The sequence below is a fragment of the Cetorhinus maximus genome, chromosome 14, assembly GCF_964194155.1.
Source record: "Cetorhinus maximus chromosome 14, sCetMax3.hap1.1, whole genome shotgun sequence".
In the NCBI taxonomy this organism is placed as follows: Eukaryota; Metazoa; Chordata; class Chondrichthyes; order Lamniformes; family Cetorhinidae; genus Cetorhinus; species Cetorhinus maximus.
This window is the reverse complement of record NC_135892.1, coordinates 34,015,934-34,042,011: the sequence shown is the minus strand read 5'-3', so window position 1 is coordinate 34,042,011 and position 26,078 is coordinate 34,015,934. Positions and strand designations below refer to the sequence as shown.

The following is a 26,078-nucleotide window of genomic DNA, read 5'->3' as shown; positions in this document are numbered from 1 at the left end:
AGCCAACTCCTAGCTCATCGCAATTAAACCAGAAGTAGGTGTATTCATCCATAATGTCCCAAATGAGGAACTGGTCTTGCTGGATTCAAATCAACATGGCCACTGGGCTGCCTACTTTTTCCTTTATTTATCTGTAGTTTCAATTTAATGGTGCTTCTTCTTTGATACAATTTGTTGTCTAGACATCTACTTTTTCTATCTAATCATTCACATTAATCAATTCAGTGGGAGATATGTCACCAAGAGATGAAAGAGATAGTGACGAGGAATACCATAGAAGGATTTGCAGATGAGGGTAAGAATTAAAAATTCTAGACGTTGCTGGGCCGGGAGTCAATGTAGATCAGCGAGCATAAAGGTGATCGGTGAGCGGAACTTGGTGCGATTTAGGATACAAGCAGCAGAGTTCTGGATGAGTTCAAGTTAATGGAAGGTGGAAGATGAGAGGCCGACCAGAAGAGCATTGGAATGTAGAGGTAACAAAAATATGGTTGAAGGTTGAAGCAGATACACCGAGGCAGGGACAGAAATGGTTGACATTACAGAAGCAGGACTGGGCTGTCTTTGTGGTGGGGAGGATATGGCTTTATAAGCTTCGTTCAGGGCCACATGTTATGCTGAGGTTCTGAACAGTCAGTGAGGGGATAGAATCACTGGCAAGGGAACAGAGTTTGTGGCAGGTCTAAAAACAATGGCTTTTGTCTTTCCAATGTCTGAATTGGAAAGAATTATGACCAAGTGTGTAATTAGCTGCTTCATTTTCAGCGATGGGGTCCTTGGTTTGAATCTCATCATAGACTCTTAGATGTCTACAGCACAGATGGAGGTCATTCAGACCATTGTGTCTGCAACGGTCAACCAAGATCTGAATACACTAATCCTATTTTCCAGTGCTTGGCCCATTGTCCTGGAGGCTATGGCAACACAAGTGAATATCTAAATACTTCTTAAATGTTACAAGAGTTTCTGACTCAACCACACTTTGTCAGTGAGCTCCAGCCCACCACCACCACCCCCTGGGTGAAAAAATTTCTCCTCAACTCCCCTCTTAGCCTTCTACCACTTACCTTAAATCTATGCCCCCTGGTTATTGACCCCTCTACTAATGGAAAAAGTGCTTTCCTATCCATCCTATCTATGCCCCTAATAATCTTATACACCGCTACGAGGTCCCCTCTCAACTGTTGTTGCTCCAAGGAAAACAACCCCAGCCTATCCAATCTTTCCCCATAGCTCAGACCCTCCAGCCCAGGCAGCATCCTGGTAAATCTGCTCTGCACTCTATCCAGAGCAACCACATCCTTCCTGTAATGTGGTTACCAGAGCTGCACACAGTACTCCAGTTGTGGCCTTAACCAGCATTTTATACACTTCCAGCATAACCTCCCTGCTCTTGTATGCTATGCCTCGACTAATAAAGGCAAGTATCCCATATGCCTTCTTAACCACTTTATTAACCTGCCCTGCTGCCTTCAGGGATCTGTGGATATGCACACCAAGGTCTCTCTGATCTTCAGTACTTTCCAGGGTCCTACCATTCATAGTGTAATCCCTTTCCTTGTTAGCCCTCCCCAAGTGCATTACCTCACACTTTTCTTGGTTGAATTCCATTTTCCACTGCTCTGCCCACCTGACCAGTCCATTGTTATCCTCCTGCAGTTTACAGCTATCCTCCTCACTATTCACCACCCTACCAATTTTCGTGTCAACCACAAATGTCTTGATCACACCCCCTACACTTAAGTCCAAATCATTTATGTACATCACAAACAGCAAGAGCCCCAGCACCGAGCCCTGCAGAACCCCACTGGAAACAGATTCCCAGTCACAGAAACATCGCTCTACCATCACCCTCTGCTTCTTGCCTCTCGGTCTATTTTGGATCTAACGTGCCACTTTCCCTAGGATCCCATGGGCTCTTACTTTCTTGACCAGTCTGCCATGAGGGACCTTATCAAAAGCCTTGCTAAAGTCCATGTAGAGCACATCAAATGCATAACCCTCATCAACACTCCTGGTTACCTCCTCAAAAAATTCGATCAAATTTGTCAAACATGATCTTCCCTTAACCAATCCATGCTGACTATCCGTGATTAATCTGTGTCTCTCCAGGTGCAGATATGTACTGTCCCTCAGAATTCTTCCTAGTAACTTCCCCACCACCGAGGTTAGACTGAGCGGCCTGTAATTTCCTGGTCTATGCCTTCCTCCCTTTTTTAATAATGGGACAACATTAGTAGTCCTCCAGTCCTCTGGCACCTCACCTGTGGTCAGAGGGGATTTGAAAATTACTGCCAGAGCCCCTGATGTCTCTTCTCTTGCCTCCCTCAACAGCCTGGGATATGTCTCATCCGGGCCTGTGGATTTATCCACATTTAAGGCCGCTGAACCCGCTAGTACCTTCTCTCTCTCTCTATGTTAATTTCCTCTAATATTTCACAGTCCTCCACCCTGATGTCTATACCTGCATCGTCCTTTTCCATTGTGAAGACCAACGCAAAGTATTCGTTGAGGACTGCACCCATATCTTCCGGGTCCACACACAGATTACCGCTATGGTCCCTAATTGGCCCTACCCTTTCCCTAGTTATTCACTTGCTCTTTATATATTTAAAAAAACCCTTTGGGTTTTCCTTTATTCTACCCACCAATGCTTTCTCATGCACTCTCTTAGCTTTCCTAATTTCCTTTTTAAGTTCCCCTCTGCACTTTTTATAATCCTCTAAAAACACTGTCGTATTGAGCCCTCGGTATCCACCATGAGCTTCTCTTTTTTTTCTTAATCCTAACCTTCATGTCCCTTAACATCCAGGGTTCTCCTGGCTTGGTCGCCCCCTTTGTCTTTACGGGAACGTATTTGCTCTGTACTCTTGCTATTACCTCCTTGAATGCCTCCCACTGCTCTGACACAGGTTTATCTGCAAGTAGCTGCTCTCAGTCCACTTGGGCCAAATTTGATTACATATTTGATCCTCTATCTCTCCCTGACTGTTTGGGGGCCTATAGTACACACCCAGCAGCGTGTTTGCCCCTTTTGTGTTTTTTGTTTCTATCCATATGGCTTCATTTGATAATCCTTCCAAGATATCATCCGCCCTCACTGCTATAATTGATTCCTTGATCAATTTTGCAACACCCCCGTCCTCTTATATCCCCCTCTCTATCTTGTCCGAATACCCCAGAAATATTGAGCTGCCAATCCTGCCCTTTTAGCCAATTCTCAGTCATAGCTATGATATCATACTCCCACGTGCCTATCTATGCCCTCAGCTCGTCTGTCTTATTCCACAGGCTTGCATTAAAATATATTCTATTTAGCCTTGCCAAACTCACTTCTTTTTTATCTAGCCTATGTTTCCTTTGCCTTCCAGACTCACTCACTAGTGTTTTAACTTCTAATTCCATCTCAGCTTCTCTCCCCTTTGAACTACTTTTCAGGATCCCATCCCCCTGCCAATTTAGTTTAAATCCACCCCAACAGCATTCGCAAACCTTCCCATGAGGATGTTGGTCCCTATCCGGTTCAGATGTAACTTGTCCAACTTGTACGGGTCCCACCTCCCCCAGAAACAATCCCAATGCCCCAGGAATCTAAAGCCCTCCCTCCTGCACCATCTCTCCAGCCATGCATTCATCTGCTCCATCCTTCTGTTTCTATACTCATTACTGCATGGCACCAGGAGCAATCCAGAGATTACTACCTTTGAAGTCCTACATTTCAATTTCCTACCTAACTTTCTAAAGGACCTCATTTCTCTTTCTTCCTTATGTCATTGGCCCTAACATGGATCATAACCTCTGGCTGTTCACCCTCCCCCTTCAGTATGTCCTGCAGCCGTTCCATAACATCCTTGAACCTGGCACCCGGGAAGCAATCTTGAGCAAATTAAGTTGGCTCCAGTCTCCCTAACTGCTAAATGAGTACCAGCATTACCAGAAGTGGGCAAAAGTCCTGTGAGGAAGGGCTGCTAAGTGGGTGTTACAAACTCGTGGCCACAGGCTGATAAAACAGAGATGGGCACTCGCCCACATGGCAGGGCATTAAGTGTTAGCTGCAGTCTGTGCTTAGTTGCAAATAAGCTCTTTATAGTTACTTGTCAATCATGAGTCTTTGTCATGATTTCATTGACTGTACTCACATTTATTTATTTAGTTGTATTGTTACTTATGTCGATCACCTGTCATCTCTGTGTCCACTGACCTACATTGGCTTTTTCTCCATGAATGTTTTAAAATTATAATTCTTATCCTGATACTTAAGTCCCTTCTTGGCCTCAGCCATCCCTATCTCTGTAGCCTCCTCCAGCCCTCAAGAACTCTGCATTACTCTAATTGTGCATACTCAACTTCCATTGCCCCACTATTGGACGCCCTGCCTTCAGATGTCTTGGCTCTTAGCTCTGGAATTCCATCCCTAAACAACTCCACCTCTCAAGCTTGCTTTCTTATTTCAGGGTGCTCCTTAGAGTCTACCTTTTTGACCAAGTTTTTGGTCACCTGACCTAATGACTCTTTCTTTGGCTCAGTGCCAATGTTTTGACCCATTACACTTTTGTGAAGCACTTGGGGTTGTTTTGCTCTGTTAGTGATGCAATATAAATGCATGTTATTGTTGTTGCTAGTATTGACATATGATTCATTGCAGCCAGAACCTATATTTTATACTTCCACTCACTGAATGTGACAAATGTTTGCAGTTTAGTTTATCCACTAACTAAGTTTCTAATTACAATCTCACTGACAGTTATCTTAGTTTCTCATGATGAACCCTGGTTCTTAAGTATGTTACTTTCCCAACAATAATAAGGATTTCGATGTGGTGCTGCTTTTATCACTGCTTCACATTTGTTGCAGCTTGGAATCTGCTTCAGAGCTTCGAATTTGGTTTTAATCAGCTTTGAGCAAGATAAAATCATCTTTGGAACAGGTTACTCCTTACTTTCCTATAAAAAAAGAAGTTGGGAACTGCACTGGATGCTCAATTATCTTTCTGCGATTGTCAATTTTATAGCAAAGTCTAGGTAGATCCATTAAAATCAAACCCGACTTAAGGTCAATAGGTGTTGATCTCAGGAGGGCACCACCTGATCATTATCATTCAGCTTACAAAAAAGACACTTTCTTACTTGAAATCACTTCTTCTCCATCTCCAAGGAAATGCTACACAAAGTATTTTATCTTCAATGGGATGGTATTGTCCAACCCATAAGCTGCATGTACAAATGCCTGACGCATTCATGCTACATCCCTCCATGCACTATTTTTCACAATAGAACTTACATTATCCAGGGCCTTTCATGACCTTAGAATGTCCCAAAGCAATCTACATATAGTACAGTACTCTTGAAATGTATTCCCTATTGTGTTATAGGAAACACAAGTGCCAGCAAGCTCCCACAATCACCAATAAGATAATAACTAGATAATCTTTGTTTTTAAGTGATGTTAGTTGAGGGGTAAATGTTGGTCAGAACACTGGGGAGAACTTCCCTGATATAGGCCCAAAGTGGCAGCAGTGAATGACATAGGGAAGCAAGCAGCGTGGGGAGTCTAGTACAGAGGAGAGGAGCAATTCCAGAAGTAAGAAAGAACCAGTAATCAAAAAGCCACTTGTGTAAGCGGAACCCACTTAGAGATAAATTGAGATATCTCACCACTACCATTGTTTTTTCTGTTCTTACCATAAATCATTGATTGATTTTTGGAGCTCATTGTTTTGCTTCAGTGTTGCACGTTTTGCTCCTGGAGTTCCAGACATGGTGGACCTTTAGCCGCTAATGGAACTCCTTCCTGCAGGCTGCCAACATACCTGCGGTAGCATAACTTGAATGAGCATAGTCAGATTCTTCAAGGAAGTACCCAAGCTCTTTTCATTAGCGAATTTCTTATTCTTCTTTGAAAGGTTTCACAAACAGCAATGTGCAAATGACCCAGATCATTTCTTTAAGCGATGTTTCTTGAGGGTTAAATATTGGCTGGGACACCAGGGAAAATCAAGGAAGTAAATCAAGACTTCTCAAACTCATTTCACGTAGGATCCAAACAAGGGGACCTTTCTTCCCTTCACCCCTTCACTCTGGGCCAAATTTAATTGCCTGATTCCAGACCTGAAAGGCCAAGGTCCATGGTACAGAACACTGCCAAAACTGGGAAGAGGTTGGGCAAATCAGTGATCACAATGTGTGAAAGAATGACTGAAGCTTTTTATTAATATATATGATTAGTCTTTTATTCATAGAGCTTTCCAAATAAATTGTATTTTTAACGAGGTATAGATTGCACCTTGAGGTGTTTATTTTAAGGAAAAATTGGCAGCCTATATGATGCACGTGATATGAATAGACATTTCCCAGTTTTTGTAGGGTTAAGAATAAGGGAACGTAGATGTAATATTAACTGTCTCTCTCTGATGGTCCCCCAAAGTGAGGAAGACACTTGACACAGGGTACATCCCATGGCAAGAAATTGCATGTGGGGTCTTTTAATGTGCAGAGGTTGTTGCACTGCAACTACTACATGGTTCAGGCTGGCCAGGAGACTCTCCTGCTCTTACCACCTGTCATCGGCATATTGGAAAGATTTGCGAGTTGATAATCAACCTGTTTGACCATGTTATGAACACACCTTCCGTGTCCTTCAAGACCCAGAGTGGGACTTGGAGCTTCTGGCTCAGAGGTAGGGATTTCACCACTGTGCCATAAGACCTCTTTCTGTTATTAAACATAAGAGATTTAGGGTGGAGAGTAGGAGAATCTGTTTTTACAGTGTTGTGGAACTATGGAATACGCCACTGGAGTTAGTCTGTGAATCAGGAAACAATGTCAACATTGAAGGATAGGTTGGATAGATGGTAGAATGAAAGGAGGATGCAGAATTTGGGGATATGGTGGGCCTTTGGGATTGGGCCACTGTTCTTCTGAGGAATAATCGCCAGTACTGACTGACTAGACCTGCTCCTGTGTCATCATTTTCAACACAAGATCTTGCAATTGTAATTTTTGTTTTTAGTTTCAAAGATCGATCTTTGTTGCTCATAGTGTGGGAAGTCTGTCCTCTGTATTCAGAAGTTAATTCATAGTTCACCTGAAACAGAATGCTGAAGGGTCTAGAACAAGGGATCATTGATATAAGCTTCAATGTAAGAGATGTTTAGTTCTTTTGGTGCCTTTCACTACTACCAGGATCAAATTTGCCAAATGCCTGCCCTAGCTTAAAGTTTTGCTAATCTAATATTGAAACAAGTGCATCTATGCTGAGGATAGCCAAATGAAGCTCAACTCCCTACCTTGTCATAGTTCGCATTTAATAAGGCTGGTTCAAAGGCAAAGATAAAGTTTAACTGAATATCGGTGAGAGTCAGGACTTCAGATATCCACACTTCATCATGAAACCATAAGACTTTGCTATGTTGGATATTCGGGTTAATTGTGCTGACAGATTGTCCCCTGCTCAGTTTGTCAGGAAGCAGTCTGGGAAGCATTTCGGATTTTCTTGGACAGAATTCCAGAGAATGAAGAGTACCAACAATGGGTCAACATTTGTCAGCGAGAAACTCACTATCTGTTCCAGATTGGGCAAAACTTCAGTGATTCCCAGGAACATCTAATCATGGTTCAGAGGGTAAGGAATTGATTTCGTTCAGAAACAGTTTTAAACATGGATTCATTTTGCACATGTTTTATTTCCAATTTTCCACATTAAACAAAGCTGAGGTTTAATATATCCACAGCAACTTTGTTCTGACATTTAAATATTAAGCTGATATGAAACAGAGACAAATTAAACATAAGAACTTGAACTGCTTTGTAGATTCTTTCCATTTCATTTCTACATTTTCTTAAAAGAATAAAAGTGATGGTTTTCCTTTCCTTTACAGAGACTGGGCATAAAAGATGGTGATCTTCAAGTAAGGTAATCAGTGCAGCTTGCAATGTCCTGAAAACCTATTGCATTAGGCCTGTTGTTGCTGTTCACTTAGCGTTCACAACCATCACACTAAACCACAGAACATTACTGAGCTGATGTGGCCTCACACATTAAAATTGACAACATTCTATAAATACTAATAAGTTCTGACTGAGTGACTGTGATGGCCATATAAATCCCTGACTGAAGCTGATCAGATATTGTCACAGCTGGGTACTGGCACAAACAGACTGAAATGATTATATTTTTATTGTTTATATATGTAGCCCATTTTAAATCTATTTTCTAGTAAGAATCAATGAACTAAATTGAAACTACAATGTCAGATTTCTAATGTATGCCTCTTTTTTCCTGTTTGCCGAGGAAGTATTTCAGTGGATAATCAGCCGAGTGAAATCTCTGCACAAACCACAGGTACTATCCCACCTCAGCTTTTGATATTTAATGTTTGGCATGTAAACTGAAGGTGAGAAGATGGGTAAAAACTGAAAAAGGCTATTCAGATTTCCCATAAAGTAGATTTTCTCAACTATCCACTCCCCTGCCTCCATCACAGGCTTTGACAAGTGCCCCACCCTACTTGAATCAGCCAGTGGGAAGTATATGAGAGAGACTTGGGAAATGTATAAATGCCAATTGAAGATATATGAGAGAGAGAGACACTTGTATAACTCTCCCTTTGTTATTAACTTTCTCTGTTCCAGCTCACCATGACAGAGCTCAGATTGGCAACTGATCATGAGTGGATTTATGACCCAGTCCTCTCGTAGGTTAAGGAGTGTGTCATTGCCTCACTGCTTAAATAAGGAGGGTGAATCCCCAATTGGCTGACCTGTGCTTTCTGGTTTTGCCCAGATAGTATTGATCTCAAGCAAGACACTTAGTGGCCAGGATTTTATGGCCCCTCCTGGCTGGCCGGACATTACGGTCCCGCCGGACTGAATGGAGATTTAAATGGTTCGTCACATCCACCGTGGCAGACATGCTGCGGCAAGGCTGTAAAATCCTGGCCACTGAGTACTTTTGAGAGTGGAGGCCTAATCGACAAGAGGGCAAAATATCGACAGGGATTCCATGTTAGATTGTTCAGAGCTGTACCTGCTGACTGGGGATAAATTTTGTAATGTGTAATTCACAGATTGCAGGAGATAAAATATAGATAAGAATTTTATACCATATATGTTGTCACCTAGCTTCTATTGGTAGACTGCCCTGAAATAATCCATCATAGTTTGTTCTAGTGAGCTAGTCTGCCTTTTGGTTCAGCTAAGAACTACCAGAATCTTCAATAGCATCAGCCCGACTTGGGTCAGAGGTAGTTTTGGGGTTCCAATCTCTGACCTTCCAGTTAAACAGCAGGTACTCACTCCACAGCTGATGCTGTTGGGCATTGTCAATAAGACAGCACTTATTACTACATCAAGTGTATCTTGCTACTTATCTAACTTCTGAACTCTTTTGTTCAGAGATCCCTGCTCTGCCATTGTCAACAACTGCATCGATTCCTAATATTGTGATCTCCAATGAGATTGTGAATGAAACGAAAACACCTGTTAAGGTGAGACCTGTGAAATTCAATGTTATTTATCAACCATGTGACTGGATATTGTATATAAAATGGCTGTGAGCTAGTTTTGTGCAATAATTATGCTGAGTTGTTGAACTAATTCAATATTAATTAGCTATGGGTGAGCCAGAATTTAGATATTTACAAACTCAAAACAGAAGTCAAGACAATATCCAGAGACTGGCCAAGCATTAGGGTTTCAATCCATATGTCAGCTTATTAGAATTTAAGAAGGAAAATAATTATTTTTCATTGGTTTGTATTGACAACTTGTAGACTGTGGGAACCAATCAGATCAATAGGAAAACTGTCAACTCTCCATGTTGGTTGTACAACATATTTGAGAGAAACAATGAACTGATGTTTCCTGAGCCACATGCAGTGTTTAATATCTACCCCATTAGGAATTTGCTATAATACAGATTTTGAAAATATTTAGTTTATCTCAAAGGATGTTTCTGAGTTCTATGCAGCTATTGTCTTATGTAAGGGCTTATTTTCTCCAAGACTGGTGCAGCTACATTTTTAGGATAACTAGGCTATTCTTCTGGTTTTAAATGTATTAACATTTGTTATTTGATCAATCTTATCACTGCACTTACAGAATTGTAACTATATAGTATACTGAATTCAAAGTTAAAATAAGGGCCAGAATTTTACACTCCCCCACTAGTGGGTTTTCAGGTGGTGGAGGTGGGGGTGGAGCATGAAGCTGACTTGGGATTCCCTCCGGGTTCCCGCACACTCTGACCACACAGCGATTTTATGCTGGGGTGGACAAGGCCTCGGATGGGAAGCCCACCCTTACCCCAATTGAGGCCATTAAAAGGCCAATTATTGACCACCTAAGGGCCGTTTCCTATCCGGCATCAATTTTTAGGCTGGTGGGATAATGAGCTGGCATGGGGGAAGCCCAAAAATAAACAGAGTCAGATCCCGAGCAGGAGGGGTGGGTGGCACCTCTATCAGAAGCCCTCTTCTGAAGTCAGGCAACCCCCCTTATGGTCCAGTAGTCTCCAGACCTCTCTCTCCCCTGAGACCCCAATCACCCCCTTCATTACACCCCCCCAGACCTTCCCTACCCTCCCTGCCCTGGGACCCCTTGAACTTACCTGGGCTTCCACTCCCCAGGCTTGTGGAGGAATTGTTCCAGATTTGTACTAAGTGCGATAGTGGATGAAAAAAAGGACGTCTTACCCACTGGCCGCAATGGCAGCTTTTCGTACCATATCGTCCCATTCCCGCCTTATTAATTATGTAATCACTAGAAACGCTCTGGCTGGCTGGTGGGCTGCCTCCAATTTGCCCACCACTCCGTTACGTAAAGCTTCCTCATGCAGGGCACCATATTTAAACTGCAGCTGCGCGCACACTTCTCAATGCTTGCAGCCCAGAAGGGCACCGGTAAAGACCTGGCGCCAAAAGCCAAGAAGACTGCAGCCCCTCCGATTCAGTGACACATCCTTGGGACGCCTTCTGGACACTGTTGGAGCATGCCGTGATGTCCCCTATCCCCGCACTGGCTGCAGGAGGTCCATCAGTATCACCACTCAGGCTTGGGAAGCAGTAGCAGAGGTGATCAGCGCCAACGGTGCAAACAAGAGGTTTACCATCCAGTGCAGAAAATAGGTGGATGATCTCATCCATGCCGCCAGGGTAAGTCAACCATCTCATCACCCTCAACTCACACATTCACAAGCCCATCACACACTCAATTGCATCTCACTCACTGCCAGCTCAAGGGACATCACCGCTCACTCTCTCACACACATACCCTCATATCTCCATCTGGCCTCATCTTCTCTGCAGACTGCCTCCTCAGCCCTCTGTTATGACGTGGTAGATGATGTGTGCCAGGCAGACCAAACCCACAAGGGAAACTTGCTCACACTATCACAACGGTTTTGCAATTGTATTTATTACGAGAAGATGTATGCATTGAATTCAGAAGTGATGAGTCCACTAAGACCTCTGGAGATTTTAAAAATTAAATTAGAGTATTTATTAACAAAAATAAAAAAGATTTCAAACATATACATAAGACTTCAATTACTTACTACTATAATAACTCCTAAAATTCCTAATTAACCTGACTCCCAGTTACATACCCCCTTTAAGGCAACAGTCTAAAATAGATTTTAGATTTAAAACAAAACCAGCAAGTTAACACAGTACCCACTTGATAGTGGAATTCCAAATGACTTCAGTTACTTTATAAAGTGGACTTATGCACAAATGGCTAGAGGCTTCTTGAAGGCTGTTTCACACATTCCTGTTAGATCTTACATGGCCCTCTCCTCATATAGCCTTTCATTCTCCTTTATATATGTTTCTCTCTTTAATATGTAAATTCTATTGTTCCATATGCTTTTGAAACTGTATCTTCCTCATAATATAAAAACTTTCATGCTGCCAATATTGTCGGTAACCATTGAGAAAAATAAACACAGTCCTTAGCCTTGCTTATCTGGCTAGTTGTAAATAGACTAATGTCCCTTTGAAATCCAAACAATCTCTTCATTTATCTAAAAATGCAAATTCCCTTCACACCTTATGTGCTAAGCCAGCATCCATGTTTACTCATTAGCATTTCAAGCACATTTCTGCACCTAGCTTCTTTTGATAATTTCAAGTTTGCAGTATACTTGACTCCAAATGTAATTATATCAGACAGACAGAACCATCTATACTTACACCCATAAACCTACTTCACAATAAACCAGAAAAATATTATGAAAGTTATTACACTTTCATAACACCTCACTATCTTGAAGCCATTTGCACAGATCAACATGTATCCCCACACTCCGACCCTTGGATACCCACCTTCCCCAGTAATGTCCTAGCCGTGCAGCCTCTTCGCTTGCCAGAGGCTACTTCTTACCTTTCCCCAAGCAAGTTATAGAACTGCAGCCACTGAAAAGCCACTCCCACCTTATGGCTGGTCTGGTGGGTAGAGTCCTGCCTGTGAGCCCCTCCTAAAAGTGATCTTGAGCTGTCTGCGAAACCTGGCACTGATGACCGCGAGTGCTGCCCAAAGCAAGGTAGACAACAAACCTCGAAGTCCCAAGCAAAGTGCAGCTCACCAGGTGCACGTCGCTTACATTCAGTTATGAAACACGTCAGTGGGCAATCACACCAACATGCCCGGATGATCCAGCACTGGGGGATGATTCCAGCGAGCAGAGTTATAATGATATGCAGATGTATTAAAATACGTTCCCAATGTCCGGCTGTGGAAAATGGGGCCTGCCATTGACAGGCGGAGCAGACAATCGCAAAATGGTTTCATGACGGCATAAAACCCATTTTTGGCCACCCCACCATATTGTCTGCTCACACCTGCCATGACGCCCGACGCAAATGGGGACAGAAAATTCCACCCTTAAACTCTGATGTCCTCCTGAAGTTCCTCTTCTGTCCACTGCAGTGCTGTTGCTGCAGGGACTGGAGAGTTACCAGCCAATCAGATTGGCTGGCAACTCTCTAAGGCGGTTCTTCCTCCCAAGCAAGGGGCGAATGTCCCACCTGCAGTCACTTAACACTCATTCAAGCGTGAAATAGCTGAGGGGCACTCTGAGTCCGTGGAGGTGTGTTACCCACAGACTCTTCGGGTGGCAGGAAGCGAGACCCGCCATCCAACAAATTCAAGCCAAGGTTTCTTTTTGGATTTATTGTAGGTTAGTAATACCACTCCTTTGGTTGTAGATGTGTATTAAGAGTTTACTTTTTGAATAATATATTCTGTGTGATGGAGCATACCCTTTCTATCTGCTTTAGGATCTGCATGTAACCAACATTGTTCCAGAGCAGCCATCAGAACAAGTTGTGGAGTTCAGTGTTAAACTCACCAATCAAAATTATAGCACAGAGTTGAGTGACCCGGATTCACTGGAGTATCAGGAACTTGCTCGAAGATTTGAGATTCAGGCAAGTGTAATATCAACATTTGCTGGAATATTGGGCTTCCTGATGCAAAATAAACCGCTTGTCTTTCCAAGCAGTGGCAATTGAAAATTTTAGTTCAGCTGCATTGGGCCTGAACTTCCATAGAGTGGCAATCAGAATCAGATTGCCACTCCGCTCCTACTTCCTTAAGTTGAAATTTGTTTGATCCTGTCTTGCCCAACTTCCCAACTCAGGCCCGACGAGAACTGTGCAGGGCAGCGGGCTCCTGAGGCCTTCAGTTGAGTATTGCTGAATTGGAGGCAAGGAGGCCATGCCCTCCCTTTTTTTAGGGCACCAGATGCAGTAAATCAGGTGAGTTTAAATGTCCAGCCAGGGAGAAGGTAAGTGTCAGGTAAATAGTTAATGTTGGGGTGAGGGGTTGGCCAGTTAGGGGGGTGGAGTGTGTCTGCCAGTCAGGGTGATGGAGCTGGCGGGGAGGAGGGGGGTGGTGTTGGCAAGTCGGGGGTTGGGAGAGGCCAGTCGGGGAGGGGGTTGGGGATTGGCCAGTAAGGTGGTGGGGGCGTCAGCCAGTTGGAGTCACATGGGGGGTGTTTGGCCAGTCATTGAGGGGGTAGTCGGCAATCTGGGGGAGTTGTCAGCCAGTCGGGGAGTGGGGGGAGGTGTTGACCAGTCAGCGGGGTGGGGGGTCGGCCAGTCAGCGGGGTGAGGGGTCAGCCAGTCAGCAGGGTGAGGGGTCAGCTAGTCAGCAGGGTGAGGGGTCAGCCAGTCAGCGGGTTGCAGGTCGGCAAGTCAGCAAGTTGCGGGTCGGCAAGTCAGCAGGTTGCGGGTCGGCAAGTCAGCGAGCTGGGGGTCGGCCTAGTGGGAGGTGTGGCCTCTTTGCCTCTGATTCAGCAATGCTTGACTGAAGTCCTCAGGAACGCGTTGCCCTGCACAGTTCTTGGGTGAGACAGGATCGAAAAAATTTCAAGGTAAGGAAGTAGGAGCACAGTGGCAATCTGACTCTGATTGCCACTCTGCAGAAGTTCAGGCCCAATCTAACTTTTTCTGGGTAACCATTGATGTAACACAGTCAGAACCATCTGAAGCTAATCACAATTCTCGGATGCTTCCCAATGCAGGGCAATTGCCCATTGTAAGTTTGCACTTCCCAGGCAATTGCTGTGCAATTCCTACCTGGGAACATCTGGTAGGGGTGAACCCCAGTTACACTGCCCTGGAGTTCGGAAGTTACGGCCCATTTTACCCTAATTTCTGAACAGAAGCATTTGTCTCTATCTGAGTGACTATCTCCCGCCTTCCATTTTAAAACTTAGCAAAGGGGGTTTATATGTATTATAGTTCATTTATATATTATTACATAATATTGACAGAAACAGGGCTATTCAGCCCAAATGTTCTGTACCAACATTCCACATGAATGTCTTCAACCTTACTTCATTTCATCCTATCCTTCCATTCCTTTCTCCTTCAAGTACTTATCTCGTTTCCTCTTAAATGCATATATGTCACTCGCTTCAACTACTCCATGGAGTAGCAGTTTCTAAATTCTCACCGCTCTGAATAAAGACACCTCTTCAAATGAGGAGCTTTAAACACTCTCGCAATAAGAAGGTACAGAACTCAGAAAGCTTGTGGGGTGGCATAGACCTGTTGGGCTGAATGTGCTATTTCAGTGCAGTAACTATTGTGTAACAATGTAATATTATGCATTGAGAATTTGGGGTCAGAGTTTCAACTTGTTTCAGTTATGATGGCTTGCTTCTACTGGAGTAAGGCACGATAGTATGTTTGCTATGAATCTTCCAACCCAGCCCCACTAAACCTATCTTAACTGTACCTCGGTCAGTACTTGTGATTTTATATGACACACACTTTAACATGATCACATGCTATCTTAGCATCTTGAACTGGGTGCAATACAGAAGTTGCAGAATACTGCAAAATAGCACAATCAGCATCAATGGTGCGCATGCTTTGTTGCTTCCCATATGATCCAATTTGATGATTCAATATATTATTTCCTTTCCAGATGCAGAATCTTTTTGAAATCCTCCCAGGATTCAAAGACATTCAGGTATTAGGTTTCAGGTAGGTAAACTAAAGAATTTGTCAATGTGAACAGCTGTAACAGTCAACATGCACAAGATCAATGACAGCTCCTTGTCACACACCTTTAGTGTAGTCTTACCAAATGTTCCAAAATAAACATATCGGAAATACTCAATTTATCGCAAAGTTTTTCTCATAAAAAGCTCAGTGCAAGGAAGTCTCTGTCCTGGCCAGTGTGAGATGAGTACAAATAATCCTCATGAGGGATCCAGTAAACATGACCAGTCACACACAGCTATTTTTTATTCATTCCTGAGATGTGGGTGTCACTGGCTAGGCCAGCATTTATTGCCCATTCCTAATTTCCCTTGTTCAGAGCGCATTTCAGAGTCAAGCACATTGCTGTGGGTCTGGAGTCACATGTAAGACTGGCAGATTTCCTTCCCTAAAGGACTTTGGTGAACCAGATGGATTTTTATGGCAATTGGCAGTGGTTTCATGGTCATCATCAGACTTTTTAATTCCAGGTTTTTTTTAATTCAAATTTCACCATCTGCCAATGGTGGGATTTGAACTTATGTCCCTAGAGCATTACCCTGGGTCTCTGGAATAGCAGTCCCCAGTGACAATACCACTATGCCACTGCCTCTCCTGTGGCTACATTTGATAATATTGTCCTACTGAACTGGAGCCAGGATGATTCCAATTTCATCTCACTTCCAAACAAAGGAGACTTTGCAGACCATCAATAATTACAGATTTCCTCCAACTTATGAAGAGTCTTTAACATGAAGAATGTAGAACTGTCATGTGGAACTCAATTGAACTACAAATAGGAAATCATGCCACAGCACAGGAGAGACTGGATCAGCTTCCACGACATAATGAAGCAGCAGCTCCTCAAGGGACTCAGGCTTCCAAGTGAGTCACTGCTGACATCTGCAACAGACCCAAGTCTTACTACAGCCCTAGTTATTCAATTTGCCAGGAGGCTGTTCCCAACCCTGTTCAAATGGAATGAGTTTCAATGGAAGAGTTCTCTCGTTCCCCAATACTGATGTTAGTTCCCCATGAATTGAAAACTTTGTCTCCCATATCACTCTTTAAGCCAAACATTCAGCTCTTCAATTATCTGCCTGATTTTATGCCAATTTGTGCATGATTCAAGTAGTCATCCAGAGACCCTTACCTTTCTACTTATTAATTAGGACCCTATTTCCTCAAACTCCCTCAGCAGGACCTCATTTCTCATTCTATCTATGTCGTTGGTTTCTACATGGGTCACAACTGCATCCTTTCCCTCCCATTCCAAATTCTTCTCCAGCCACTAGAAAATATCCTTAACCCTGGCACCAGGCAGGTAACACAACTTCCAGAACTCCTGTTCGTGGCTGCAAAGTACATTGTCTATTGAGGGCCTTTCTTGTCCAAAACATCCCCAACGTGTTGAAATCAGAACTGATTGCAGGCTGAAAACAATGACTGAAACTGGGGTGGTAAAAACATTGATCAGTGGGGCTAATTTAAACACTTTCCAATAGTGCAATTAGGTTGGCCGATACCTCTCCTGACACATTGAATCCGATATTATCCATTTTACACCATTGGCTGAAGTTCACTTCCATTCTGAGGGTGTTATTTTAATGTTAATAAGGAAATAGTCTCCAGATTAATATAATTAAAAGAAGTGATACAAAGGTGCTTCATTTTACACCACTGAGTATTTCCTATTAACCTGACCTGAAAATTAGAATGGCAGTGAGCTGACCATTTTTCAATATTCACTCAGATTTTGCGTTTTCTGTAACGGAGAAGCTGTTATTACAATTGTGACACTGACAGCAACTTCTAGCACCTGTGTGCGTGCAGTTAAACCTGGAAATCAATAAGTTGCTGTCAGTGTCACAATTGTAATGACAGTGAACGCTGATTGTTTCTCCATTACTAAAATCTGAGTGATTCCTCGCTTCTCCAATGGTGCATTGTTAAAGTCCTCACAGATGGAGATCAATTAGATATCACTGAATTGACATGAAATTGCACTTTTTATGCAATTATTATTGCTATAAAAGCCTCTGCAAAAGGTTGTGCTTTTTGATTCAACTGTAGCTGCATTTTGAAACAGCAACCTAATTCAAACTTACTGCTAAACAAACAGCTTGGCCCTAATAAACTGACTTCAGATTTGTGGAATGTCAAAATTCCCTATTCCAAGCAAAAAATTCCAGATTTTTAAAGTAATACAAATTATTTTTTTAAAGATTGTTTATGATATTTCAGCTTTTACCTTAACCCGATTTGGATGTCCCAACCATTTATTTCACTTCCGGTTAAATTATAAAAAGCAAATGATAAAACTCACCTGTTACTTCCTGCTGTAAGTGAGAATTCTTCAATGTGATTGGTTGCTTAGCCTGATTGATGACATCACTGTTGCCAAATGCTGGAGATCCCTTGTAGCTGGTGTAATGATATGTCTAGGCAAGAACTTTAGTCATAGGAACTTTTGTACTCAGGGAGTGTTGCTGTGTGTGGGGAGGGGGGTGTGATATTGTGTGAGATACATCCTTCACTGCAGGTACCCATGTTTGCCCGTGTTTGTATTCTGTGTGTACATTCAATAAAGCGCTGTTCATTGTAATAAACGCCTCCGAATATTACGACTAGGTACAAATCCTAATATGGTGTCAGAAGTAAACGTCAGCTAAGTGTAACTACTTACGGAGGACAAACTACACGCGAATACCAACACTAAAAAGAAAGGGACACAGCAGCTTGGCAAAATTCAGCTCGACAGACAATTTCGACTTCAGCCACCCAGAGCAGTGGCCTGAATAGAAGCAGCGCTTTCACCGGTACAGGATCACTACCAAGCTGAGCAAGGAGCCTGGTGAAGTCCAGGTATGCACACTAATTTATGTGCTGGGGAAGGAGGCAGAGGAAGTCGTTAAAATGTTCTCGTTTGAGGCGGATGAGGAAAATGATTTTGACAAAGTGCTCGAGAAACTGACTGCATATTTTGCACCCAGACGTAACGTCATTCGTAAAAGAGCTAACTTTCACCAAAGAGTGCAAAAAGAGGGTCAATCAATAGAAGAGTATAGCAGGAGCTTGAATGAGCTAGCAGAAACATGCAAATTTGGGGAAAAGAGAAAGGAAAATATCCAGGACAGACCCATGATCAGCACGACCGATAAAGAAATGTCCCAAAAGCTACAGTTACAGCCTGACTTGACACTGGAGAAAGCTATACAGCTAGCACGTCAGTCAGAAAAGAGAAAATTGGAGATGCAAGAAGAAATGACTAGCAATGCATTATGTGAAGTGTTCCAGAAAGTTGATAAATGAACAGGGGCTCAGTGGATGAAAAAGGGGAAGAGAAAGGAGCATACTAAGAAAAACACAGATTTGAAACGGGATGATGTGAGCACATTTCACAAGCAAGGCCAGACATTCACAGCTGCGAATAGCTTGAAATGTACATGTTGTAGCAGAGTACATGCTCGGCAAGGTATGCTGAATGCTACAGCTGCTAGAAAGTAGGCATTTTGCTGTGGTTTGTCATACCCGTGTGGTCGACGAAGTAACTGCAGGCGATGTGAGAAATAAAGACGACAAATATCTTTTCCTTGGCTCCATCACGCACGTAAATGATAATAGCCAGCCTTGGAGAGTAGACCTTCCGATTCAAGGAACAGTTGAGAGTTTCAAAATAGATACTGGAGCAGACACTGGTTTAATTTCTGACAAAACATACTTTGCCTTTAAGACTCCCCACACCCCAATGACACTAATGTCACTTTTAACTGTCCAGGAGGGAAACTGCAATGCCGGGGGAAATTCCTTGCAAAAACACAGTATAAAGCGAGACAATACAAGTTTACTGTATATGTGATTAATTGGGCGCCAGTGAATAATTTGCTGGGACCTGATGTGGCCACAACAATGGGCTTAGTTCAGCAAGTTGACAAGTCCACTGTGACACCTTTGGAGAAATTGGCCTGCTTAAGATCACACAAATTAAGATCAGCCTTTAAAGAAGGTGCAGTGCCCTACAGTATTCCAAGTGCATGGAGAATTTCACTGCTGATGCTCCCCAAAGTCAGAAAAGAATTGGAATGTATGGTTGATTGTGGTGTCATTGAAGAGATCAAAGAGTCAACTGATTGGTATGCCCTGATGATACCAGTGCCAAAGAAAAATGGATCGATTAAGATCTGCGTTGCTCTCAAAAGACTTAACAAGGCAGTATTGAGAGAAAAATACATCCTTGCAATGCTCAATGACATCTTCCCAAAGCTAGTCTCAGAATTGTGCAGGATCCTAGGCATGATACATTACCATGGAAGGTTCATACCCAACCTTTCTGATGTCCCAAGACCCTTGACTGCACTGCACGCTGGAACTGGATGCCAGCACAAGAGCAAGCCTTTGTGAAGGTAAAAGACCTGATTTCAGAGGCTCATGTGTTAGCCTTCTATGACAGTACAAAGCCTACTGTTGTCAGTGCTGATGCAAGCAGCTATGGCCTCGGTGAAATCCTACTGCAGAGTTGAAACCTGTTGTTTATTGCTCCAGAACCCTGACACACGCAGAAATGGGGTATGCACAATTTAGAAAGGAGTGCTTAGCAGCTGTTCGAGCGCGTGAGTTTTCTAAGTATCTTTATGGCCTAGATACATTCACACTCCACAGAGATCATAAACCTCTCCTCCTTTTGATTAATAGCAGAGACTTAGACTGTGTACCGTTGTGTTGTCAATGACTTTAATGCAGATGATGAGATACAACCCACAAGCAGAACATGCGCCTGAGAAGATGCTTGTCGTGGCAGACATGCTGTGAAGACATGTTCTACCTGCTGTCCAACTTAATGTGGTTGACTTGAATGAGGAGATTGACATGTATGAGGATGCAGCACATTCTGCACAACCAATGTCCAAAAGTAAACTAGAATTAGTGAAGCAACTGACAAGTACAGACTCTGACCTGCAGACTGTGATCCACTATGTCAGGTCTGGATGGCCAAGATATGCAGCTAAAGTGCCAAAGAATGTGAAGGCTTATTTTAACCAGAAAGACTCCCAGAGTCAAGAGGACTTCTGCTGCATGGCAACTGAATAACCATCCCAATGAGATTTTGGAACAGTTGCACTACCAAGTGTCGTGAAAGAGCCAAACTGAGTGTGTGGTTGCCTGATATCAGGAAAGACATAGAAACTAGGGTGGGAACATGGACAGTTTGTCAAATAGTCAAACCCACCTAACAAAGGGGGTCACTGATGACCAACCACTGCCAGAAAGACCTTGGAAGAGAGCAGGAGCTGATATATACGAAGCGATACTACCTAGTTGTCATCGATAACTTCTCCAGATACCTTACTTACCAAATCACTTACTTACCAAACATGGTTAGTGACACTGTGATTTCCAGACTGAAGAATATCTTCGCTCGCTGGTTATCACCAACAATGTGCCCCAGCTCACAGGCAAGGGATTTGCTGAGTTTGCCAGAGTGTACAACTTTCAACATTTAACAACCAGCCAGTATTATCCACAGACCAATGGGGAAGCGAAACAAGCTGTCCAGGCCGCCAAGAAGATTCTGCTTCAGGATGACCCATTTCTAGCCCTGTTGAGCTACAGAGCTATTCCATTGCAAGCAACCAGATTTAGCCCAGCACAGCTCATGCTTGGCAAACAGCTCAGAACTAGCACTCCCACATAAGAAGGAAACCTGTTGTCTAAATGGCCTGACTTCAAGTTAGTCTGGAAAGCTGACGACTCAGCTAAAGCACACTTCAGACACTTCTACAACAAACGACATTCTGTTAAAAAGCTGCCCAACCTATATCCTAGTGAAGAGGTTACAGTGAAGCTGGATGAAGAGTGAGCTTGGATTACCAAAGCAACGTTACTGCAGCCAGCTGACACACTCCAAGATCCTACCTAATCCAATCGGAGAAGGAGATCTTCCGCTGGAACAGACGCCATCTCAAACTTATTAGGGGACAAGCTTCAAATGTGGAAGACTTTGAAGATGCCAGCTCTGAAGTTTCACCAGCTAGTGACATGCCACAGATCCACCAGATGCTGGAGGTGTTACAGACATGTCCGGAACTGACAACTCCCAGAGCCCACAGAGAATCATATCTAGAGGTCGGATTGTTAGTCTCTGTAGCACACCAGTTTTCTATGAAACCTGACCTAGCTAACATGTAGCTAGCTCCTCGAGGCAGGATAATCCTCACCAGCAGTCTACCCGGTTGCCTTAAAGAGAGAAGTAGACTTTTGTATTAGTTAACGGTTGATTAGGAAGTTCATGTGAGATGTTAAAAAAGTGAAAATGTTAATGTTACTTTCTAGCTGGTGACTAGTTTAAAAGCCCTTATTTATGACACAGTAGGTTTGTTAGTGACATTCATTGTTCTTTACTCAAAAGTGGGAGGGTGATGTAATGATATGTCTAGGTAAAAACTTTAGTCATATGAACTTTTGTACTCTGGGAGTGCTGCTGTGTTGGGGGGGATGGGGTGCGATATTGAGAGAAACATATTCTTCACTGCAGGACTCCATGCTTGTATCTGTGTTCTGTGTGCACATTCAATAAAGCACTGTTCATTGTAATAAATGTCTCAGAATATTAAAAATCCTAATAGCTGGTACCAGAATTAAAAGAAAATGAGGAAAGGTGAAATCCATGCCACAGAGCTCACTGATCTTTGTGGACAGTTTTCTTTGAGGTCAGCAACGTGCACCCTCGCTTCACTAAGATAAAAAGCAAAATATTGCGGATGCTGGAAATCTGAAATAAAAACAGAAAATGCTGAAAAATCTCAACTGGCCTGGCAGCATCTGTGGAGAGAGAAACGGAGTTAACGTTTCGAGTCCGTATGACTCTTCTTCAGAGCTACTGCCTCCCCACGGATGCTGCCAGACCTGCTGAGTTTTCCCAGCAGTTTCTGTTTTTATTACCCTCACTTCACTGCTAATTGCAAAATCCATGCCGTTAAGTCTACTCAAGTAGTACGTAGTTTCTTAAACATCTGCTTTCATGGCAACATTCTTTTTAAAGGGTCTCCATGAAAAGTCAACATGCTTTTCTTTGGAGAGGGAGAAGTAATATTCGTTAAAGGCATCATGGCATCGCCATATGAACACACTCGACCTCTCCCTGCAGCAGCACCGACTCACCGTATCTCTAAGCTGTCCTTGCCCCCAGTTTCATTTTATTCTTCATCTCATCCGACGCCTCAACAAGAAACTTTGTCTCTTTCTTTCAGGTGCAAAGGACCACAAGCTCCAAGCTCTCATTGACACCAACGCCCATCCAGGGCCCTCCACCCCTGCCTGCCCCTCTGACCCCATCCCATCTTCCTATCCCAGCCCCGGCCGTGTATTCACTATACCCCCTGACCTTCCCCTCTCTGATGCTGAATGTTCAGTGCTCAGCAAAGGACTCAGTTTCATACCCTTACGCCCTCATCTCAATGAATTTCGGGCTCGGCATGATGCTGAACTCTTCATCCGCTGCTTTCGTCTCCGTGCTCACTTCTTTGGGCAGGAGTCCTCTCCCCGATCAACAGATCCTTTTACCCACCTCCAATATTCTCCCTCCACCTGGACCCCTCCCTCTGGATTCTTACCTTCTCTTGATCTTTTCATTGAGAACTGTCGGCGTGACATCAGTCATCTCAATTTCTCTGCTCCTCTCACCCACTCTGTCTCTCTCTGAACTTGCTGCACTCCATTCTCTCAGGTCCAACCATGACTTTGTCATCAAACCCGCTGACAAGGGTGGTGCTGTTGTTGTCTGGCGGACTGACCTCTACCTCGCAGAGGCTGAGCGTCAACTCACAGATACTTCCTCCTACCTCCCCCTGGACCATGACCCCACCACTGAACATCAAAACCTTGTTTCCAGGACTGTCACTGACAGCATCTCCTCTGGAGATCTTCCCTCCACAGCTTCCAACCTGATAGTCTCCCAACCTCGGACGGCCCGCTTCTACCTCCTACCCAAAATCCACAAATAGAACTGTCCCGGCAGACCGATCATGTCAGCCTGTTCCTGCCCCACGGAACTCATTTCTTGCTATCTTGACTTCATTCTCTCTCCTCTTGTCCAGTCTCTTCCCACCTACATCCGCAATTCCTCTGACACCTTACATCATATCAACAATTTCCAGTTCCCTGGCCCCAACTGCCTCCTCTTCATCATGGACGTCCAATCCCTCTACACCTCCATCCCCCACCGGGATGGTCTGATGGCTCTCCGCTTCTTCCTCGAACAAAGGCCCGAACAATCCCCATCCACCACTACTCTCCTCCGTCTGGCTGAACTTGTTCTCACACTGAACAATTTCTCATTAAACTTGTCTCACTTCCTCCAAATAAAAGGTGTGGCTATGCGTACCCGCAAGGGCCCCAGTTATGCCTGTCTCTTTATGGGGTATGTGGAACATTCCTTGTTCCAGTCCTACTCAGGCTCCCTCCCACAACTCTTTCTCCGGTACATCGGTGATTGCTTCGGTGCTGCTTCATGCTCTCATCTGGACCTGGAAAAATTTATTAATTTTGCTTCCAATTTCCACCCCTCCATCATTTTCACATGGTCCATTACTGACACTTCCCTTCCCTACCTTGACCTCTCTGTCTCAATTTCTGGTGATAGACTGTCCTCTAACATTCATTACAAGCCTACTAACTCCCACAGCTACCTCGACTACAGCTCCTCACACCCCGCTTCCTGTAAGGACTCCATCCCATTCTCTCAGTTCCTTCGCCTCCGTCACATCTGTTCTGATGATGCCACTTTCCAAAATCATTCCTCTGACATGTCATCCTTCTTCCTTAACCGAGGTTTTCCACCCACGATGGTTGACAGGGCCCTCAACTGTGTCCGGCCCATCTCCTGCGCATCACCCTCACACCTTCCTCTCACTCCTAGAAACATGATAGGGTCCCCCTTGTCCTCACTTATCACCCCACCAGCCTCCGCATTCAAAGGATCATCCTCCGTCATTTCCGCCAACTCCAGCATGATGCCAACACCAAGCACATCTTCCCTTCACCCCTCCGGCAGCATTCCACAGGGATCGTTCCCTCTGGGACTCCCTGGTCCACTCCTCCATCACCCCCTACACCTCAAACCCCTCCCATGGCACCTTTCCATGCAACCACAGAAGGTGCAACACCTGCCCCTTTATTCCCCCCCTCCTCACCGCCCAAGGGCCCAAACACTCCTTTCAAGTGAAGCAGCATTTCACTTGCACTTCCCTCAATTTAGTCTACTGCATTCGCTGCTCTCAATGCGGTCTCCTCTACATTGGAGAGACCAAACGCAGACTGGGTGACCGCTTTGCAGAACACCTTTGGTCTGTCCGCAAGCATGACCCAGACCTCCCTGTCGCTTGCCATTTCAACACTCCACCCTGCTCTCATGCCCACATGTCTGTCCTTGGCCTGCTGCATTGTCCCAGTAAATCTCAACGCAAACTGGAGGAACAGCATCTCATCTTCCGACTAGGCACTTTACAGCCTGCCGGACTTAATATTGAGTTCAACAACTTCAGATCATGAACTCTCTCCTCCATCCCCACCCCCTTTCTGACCCCCCTTTTTCTAATTATTTATATTTTTTAAATATATTTTTCTTTTCCCACCTATTTCCATTATTTTTAAATGTATTCCCATCCATTGTTTCATCTCCACCTTTTAGCCTATTTCGATCCCTTCCCCCCCACCCCACACCCACTAGGGCTATCTGTTACTTGCTCGTCCTGCTTTCTACCCTTAATGTCACCATTAGCACATTCCTCAGCTAATATCACCACCATCAACACCTGTTTGTCCTTTTGTCCATGGCATCTTTGGCAATCTCTTCTTTGCCTCCACCTATCACTGGCCCTCTATGCAGCTCTACCTGTCCCACCCCCCTCAACCAGCTTATATTTCACCACATTTCTATATTTCTTTTGTTCTGATGAAGAGTCATACGGACTCGAAACGTTAACTGTGTTCCTCTCCGCAGATGCTGTCAGACCTGCTGAGTTTTTCCAGCTATTTTTATTTTTGTTTCAGATTTCCAGCATCCTCAGTATTTTGATTTTATTCTTATCTTGACATTTGTCGTAAGTAATCCAGCAGTATCTACATTAAAACTGCGAATGCTGGAAATCCAAAACAAAAATAAAAATACCTGGAAAAACTCAGCAGGTCTGACAGCATCTGCAGAGAGGAACACAGTTAACGTTTTGAGTCGGTATGACTCTTCAACAGAACTAACTACATTAGATGCTGGTAATTCACCTTCCCACTTAACAAAGCACTGGCACATTCAGATTTCTGAATAACAAAGAACTTGTATCGATAGACCACCTTTAACAAATTCAACATGACTTAAGGCACTTTACAACCTATTAAGAAAAAGAGAAAGAATGAGAGTGAGATGAAGGGAGAAAGAAAGAGGAGAGAAAGAAAATAAAGAAAGAAAGGTTCTTACAAATACCAGAAGCACAGTGTTGCACAGTGTTAAGTATGTGATTAGTACAGTTCAGGGCCTAACTGTCAAATTAATGTAATCAAAAAGCTCATGTCAAAAACCAGCCCAGTTCCACATGTTGGC

The 26,078-nt window shown here is 43.7% G+C and overlaps 1 protein-coding gene across 1 annotated transcript in view; it reads left to right on the top strand.

Moving 5' to 3' along the window:
- impg1a (interphotoreceptor matrix proteoglycan 1a) overlaps positions 1-26,078 on the top strand; it is a 139,517-nt gene that overhangs the window by 62,635 nt on the left and 50,804 nt on the right. Inside the window, exons 3-8 of the mRNA XM_078557563.1 lie at positions 7,454-7,620; positions 7,877-7,911; positions 8,294-8,340; positions 9,393-9,484; positions 13,274-13,423; positions 15,432-15,490. Of these exons, the coding sequence (XP_078413689.1) occupies positions 7,454-7,620; positions 7,877-7,911; positions 8,294-8,340; positions 9,393-9,484; positions 13,274-13,423; positions 15,432-15,490 (550 nt within the window). The remainder of the gene's footprint in view (positions 1-7,453; positions 7,621-7,876; positions 7,912-8,293; positions 8,341-9,392; positions 9,485-13,273; positions 13,424-15,431; positions 15,491-26,078) is intronic.